This window comes from Cyprinodon variegatus, unplaced genomic scaffold (genome assembly GCF_000732505.1).
Source record: "Cyprinodon variegatus isolate N-32 unplaced genomic scaffold, C_variegatus-1.0 Scaffold17, whole genome shotgun sequence".
Taxonomy (NCBI): domain Eukaryota; kingdom Metazoa; phylum Chordata; class Actinopteri; order Cyprinodontiformes; family Cyprinodontidae; genus Cyprinodon; species Cyprinodon variegatus.
The window spans coordinates 108414-114491 of NW_015150470.1; the positions used below are offsets into that span (position 1 = coordinate 108414).

The 6078-nt window shown below is 38.4% G+C and overlaps 1 protein-coding gene across 2 annotated transcripts in view; it reads right to left on the reverse strand.

The window, feature by feature from the left end:
- Positions 1 to 2443, reverse strand: part of LOC107092306 (homeobox protein orthopedia B-like) — a 4308-nt gene extending 1865 nt beyond the window's left edge. Inside the window, exons 1-2 of one of the 2 annotated variants that reach the window (XM_015386699.1) lie at positions 2287 to 2443; positions 1589 to 1998 (exon numbers count right to left, since the gene is read on the reverse strand). In XM_015386699.1, the coding sequence (XP_015242185.1) occupies positions 1589 to 1998; positions 2287 to 2323 (447 nt within the window). In that variant the 5' untranslated portion in view covers positions 2324 to 2443. Of the gene's footprint in view, positions 1 to 1588; positions 1999 to 2247 lie in introns of both variants that reach the window. The other variant, XM_015386692.1, reaches the window with a different exon arrangement.
- Positions 2444 to 6078: the final 3635 nt, after the last annotated feature.

Here is a 6078-nt window from a genome sequence, read left to right on the forward strand (position 1 = left end):
TATATCGTTTAGGTGTGTGTGTGCGCGTGGTGTTTTTGTATAAAAGCATCTAAGATAGATAGGGTGCCTGTATAACAATATGTGGCGCAATTCAAATCAAATAAACCTTAATAGCTCCCTACAACATGCTATAACTCATTTACACTGATATTTTAGAAGGGGTTTAACATTAACATGCAAGCAGTTGCATTTTTATTTCTTTTTCTAATTTATACCATAAAGTAATGATCGGCTAAACACTAGCTTAAGCTGAAAAAAACAAAACAAAACATAACACTTAATATGCCCATCGTACACTTATAAAGCTTTTTAAGAAGAAATGCACGCGCACCAACCGCTGAGCTTTATAAAGATTTCATCATCCTCGCCTGTGATTAATTCGCGCGCGAGGCCTGAGTCGATGCCACCGTATTAAAAAGTGAAATCTCGCTCTCATTCCGCTCAGCCAGCCGTGAAACATCACCCAAACCCATTACACTCGAGAGGGGAAAGAAAATGCAATTTCTCATTCCATTAAAAAAAGTACAATATATTTTCTGGAGTTCCTATTAAGACGTCGCTGATAGAGCATTTTAAAGGAGAGACAGTGCAAAGGCATGCAGAGGGTGAGCAGCACGCCCACTTAGGGGCTACACCTGCACGGTCAGCACTGTTTACCAACAGGAGCCGGGATGCAGAGACAATCTGCGCTGCTTTGAATAAAGAATGGTTGTTAAGGTGACTAATGATTAGTCTTATTTTATTGCTTTCAGAGGAATAATTTACATGGATTTCACATCAGTGCTTAATAATCCATTCACTGTAATAAAGAAGACTGAAATGAGTTGGTAATGGTTTGACTTTTTTTGTTGCCTGACATATGTTCTAGAGAGCCAGCTTAAAAATAATCATTGTATTCTTTATTCAATTTAAAAAGGATTTTATGTTTAGATACGAATTGTTTATTTAGGAACTTCCCTAAAATGCTAATTATATGGTTAGGTTAAAACTGTTGAATATATTTTGGTAAAAAAAAAATAAAAAAATAGTTTTATTAAACTAATTTGTTTTATTACCTAAGACATTTCACGCAGCTGAAATATGAAATATTGTGACTATAACAGTGGATGTAACACTCTTATCCACAGATAAAAAGTAATTCAGCACCTTGGACAGAGCATTTGGCAAATTAGGCATGCTTTGTTCTTGCATTTGGGTACTGAAACTTAGGTGCCTTTTTAACTCGGCTGGAAGCACACAGGTAAATGTATTAATTTCTATTAGCTTTCAAAAATATATATTTATTTTTACGAATAACGGAGTTTTTGTGGTTCACTGAACTAAATTAGGTAATATAATTAACATTAATCTTTGTCAGTGAAAACAGTGAACGCAATGAACGTTTTACATAGATTAGCTAGATTAAAAAGCATCGGGGATTTTGGCATCTTCTTTAAGCCTCCGACAAGCTAAAGATAGATAAATAAATAAATAAAAATGCTCCAGTTTAACCAACCAGCCCCCAGGTTTTCAAACATTACTTTTGGGTGGTTTAAGGAAACAAAGCCTAAAGCAGCTCCCAGCAACAGCTTCAAACTTTATTGTTTACCTGAACTCTCGATTCGGTGAGGCCGATCCTCAACGCCAGCTCCTCCCTCATAAAGATATCTGGGTAATGGGTCTTGGCGAAGCTGCGCTCCAATTCGTTGAGTTGCGCCGGGGTGAAACGCGTCCTGTGTCGCTTCTGTTTCTGTTGGTTCGCGGGCTGTCCCGAGCTCTGCTGCGGCTGCTGTTGCTGCTGCTGTTGCTGCTTCTCCTGCTCCTGTTTCCCATTCAACTGCATGCCGGCAGAATTGGACCCTACGGTGGTGATATCTTCTCCTGGCAGGAGAGTCGTTCCCTCTACGGAGTCCGAACCAGGGGCAATGTCTCCCGGATGCCCCTGGTCCGGAACTCCACCTCCCAGTCGGCACTTCAGAGCTTCTCTGTGTCCGAGGAGCTCCGCAGCATCCTTCATCCCTGAGAGGATGATGAAGAAGTAGAAGTTCAGACAAAATAAGGAAAATCTAATTTCTTAAGCATATCAAAAATGACAGAAAATTGAATGCTGTAGTAGAATTAAATATATATACAGAATATTGAATTGACACGAAACATGGATATTATTGAAGTTAAGGTCAGTAATAAATCACAAAAAATGTAATTATTGTAATACAATGAACTACACTATATAACACATTAACATCAAACAAGAAGTAGAAATCTTACACTGGAGTTTCGGGCCGGGGTTTAGTGATGATAACTCACCGAGCCGAGCATCCAGGAGGTCGGCGTGAGAGAGCATAGCGTATCGCTCCAGGGCGAAAGGCGCTCCGGAAAAAATCCTGCAACTTTGGGGCAATTTAAAAAAGTATATCGCCTAAATGAACGAAAATTCAGTTTGTGGTTAAAAAAGGAGGTCCCTTGCATTATAATGTCCTTTAGAGCGACGGGGAGGTGCCTATTAGTTGAAAGAAGCCGCGAGCTTCCTCATATAAGAACCAATCAGAGCATGAGTTTGAAAATGTCACAGAAGTGACTCCCCCCTCCTCATTTTTTTTTCACTATATTTAAAAAAAAAAAAAAAAAAAAAAAAAATATACACCTGTACGCACGTTGAGATGCAGGAACAAACTCCAGAATCAGTACAATTCAATCATTCGCCGTTTAATCCACTGATCTATCAACTTTTCCTGTTGAAATAATACTGTAATCAGCATAATAATATGTTTAATCTCATATTGAAAGCTATGACAAAACGATAAAGATGCACATAATGAAAAATGGCTTTATTCTGATTGGGGAAAACTTTACCTATTTGGATGAAAAAACATGATACCATTAGGACTAATCACCAACATAAAATTAAAACTTTGTTAGCTTTATAAATTGTAATCCTTACATAAATGGGGTTATTTTAATGATTAAACGTAAAAAAAAACGTATAAACGTAATTTTAGGCTTTGTACCAGCTGCGGATATTTTTGGTCATTATTCAGCTGATTTTATTTTATCATTATAAATACATTACTAACTAAATAAATAGATGAAATAGATAAATAAACTATTTGTCACACCCTTAAAGACATGAAAAGTCCCGCTTCCCTCCCTCGTCCTTGGAGCACAAACAAAACAAATATAGCACCAATTTCCCCCAATGGCAGGTGATTTGTGGAGACAAATCGGGGAAATAAATAAATAAACGAGAACAGATGGATTTAAGCGCTGTTAGTGATCGGTCGCTTTAACTCCCATCGACTTTTCATCAGCTCGGGTTCAATTAAAGGTATTTAGGCCTGTTTGCTTCAAACAAAATCAGACGTGCTGGACCCTAAACGGCTATGCCCCCTTTAGTAGAAGTCCATGAGTAGGTCTATTATACAATTAACCGGACAGCCATTGATCTGTGCTCACTACCTCAGACTGTGGTAGTTATAGAAGAAGCTTCTGGCAGATGTCAAAGGGGAAGACTCGTGAATAGACCACCGCCTGGGACTAAATAGGTTTTTTTTGCAGCCACACAAAGGAGGCGTCCGACCGTGGATCCACACGCAGGCTTATCTTTTATGCTCCTCGTGGCGCAGGGAAGTATAAGCCCATATGCATGGAACAGCGTGAAAACTTAAAGAAATGGGTTGTCGCGTGGGTCCACTGAGATGGGGGAGCGCGCTGATAAACACTCGGAGGTTCAGGAGAAGCAATCAGCAGCAGCGACAGAGCGGGTTCGATTTCATTTGATCCAAACATACAGAGGTGGGAAGAGAGAGGAGAGCAAAACTCCTCATAGTGAAGGGTCTTGGGTAGCGGGAGATGGTCAGTAGTTTTGGATATGCAGAGGAGAAAGATAACTGATATTAAAAAAAAAAAAAAAAAAAAAATCCCCAAACAACTAAGCGGTATAATAAATAGTTTTCAATTAATTAAGCTTAATCTCGACCAACTAATCATCTGTTCAGTTCAGTAATGCCATTTTTGATAACCGCAGTTTAAAATTGTATATTATTGTGATGACAATTATGTGACCTGATTGATTTTTTTTTAAATCAGGGAGGTGTTATTATGTAGTTAAAATAGCAAATATAATAGCAATAATATTAATAATGGTAATTATAGTAAATATTATTATTATTATTATTTATTTTTTTATTTTTTTATTTAAAATGATCAATTTGTGCATGTTTATTACATGGAGGCTAAAGAGACAGCAAACAAAAGAAAACAAACATTGAATACAGCTTGTCCGGTCCTAAGGCTTTAACCCCCCCACCACCACCACCACCACACACACACACACACACACACGCACACACACACACACGCATACACACAGACACACACCCCGCCCGAAATGGGTCTATGTCTCACTCAGCCTCCCTAACTGGACCACATCAATCTTCCCCAGTAAAAACACACTCACCAACGATCCTCTCGGGTTAATGCGGCGCATCTGAGTGCGGAACGGCTGTTTACAAGCGAGGAGACGCTTTTAATGGAAGCGCACAAAAGGGGAGGAAAAAAAAAACAAATAACAAATGCAATTTTGTAAAGCAATTTCAGAGATCAGGAATTCCGTGTCTACCGCTTTTTTGGCAATCACTCTGCGTTAAATCTGTTGCTCATATGGGCCTTCGCGTGTTTCAACAAAAACAGTTGCAAGGGTCTGTTTGTTTTTTGTTTTTTCTTCTTTTTTTAACCACATCAACATTTCAACATGTGGACCAGGAGGCGAGCCGATTGTTTCCAGGTCCATTGCATCGCCTTGCAGGCACCTGCCTTCACCGAGTTATACAAATCTAAAGGGAAAAATCGATTTTACATTTACTGGGACAGGACGCGGGGAAAATCATACCAAGGTTTTCTGCGCAGGGTATTTGACAGAAAGCAGAGCAATAACTGCAGTTAGACCCAAACACATACAGTAAAAAAAAATAAAATAAAAAACATTATAGGCTTTCCTCTTCGGCCACCCAGCCTGGGCCGCACCACACGGTGCATCTCATGCTTCAATTAGGCCAACCGCCCTCCGCCTGGTGCGCGCTCCTTTCTTGATGCGGAGCACAGAGTGGTAATCACGACATCAAATAAAATAATCAGCAAAGAAGGGCCATTTCCTTAATGAGACAGAAGAGGCTGGTGTCACGGAGAATGTGGTGTGGGCGCGTCACGAGTTTATTTTGGAGTGGGGGTGGGTTTTATTTATTTATTTATTTTTAATAGCACGGAGAGCTACACTAGATCTCTTTTACATATTGGTGTTCTCAGTATAGGGTTAGAAATACCTCATTATCCAATGCCAATTTCTAACCCCATGCTGCAACTGATCCATCTTTAGGGTGCACCAATAACCCCAGGACAGCCAAAGCTAGCACACGGAGATGGAAACTGTGACCATGTTTAGTGGTTTTTAGGCATGCAAAATGGATAGGGCCCCATATAAAGATAAATAAATAAATTATTGGATAATTTTAGCACTGAATTTTTATTTTGTATTGAAACATTTATTTATGTTTGGCAAATATAACTAAAGGCATGAACAAGCTTAACAGCTGCTTAGGGCCATCAAACCAACAGGGGGCCTAAAAGAGCCCCAGTCTCATAATCCAAGATTTTTTAGGGGTTTTTGTTGGTTTTAGTTGTAAGAAATAAACTAGAAATAAAACTAGAGATCTTTGATCAATAAAATGGCATATTCAGTTTAGACTGGTTGCGAAGAGTTTTTAAGAGAAAAAGGTTGTGGATAAATATTTTTTATGGTTTACTCTTTTATCACACAGTACATGTTGCAGTGTTAGTAACACTTAGACAGTACATTTGGTCCCACACTAATTCAGAGTGGGATATAATGATAAAATAATGTTAAGATTAGTAGATAGAGGTAAATTCTCCCCTAGGTATTATTTTTTATTCCCTAACTTTTTTTTTTTTTTTTTTTTTTTTTTACAAAATTACAACCACTAACTTTAAACTTCAGAGTATTTGTAGGATTTGATCAACAAAAAATGAATAATTGTGAAGTGCAAGAATAAAGGATAACAAATAGTTTTAAAACTAAAAGACATG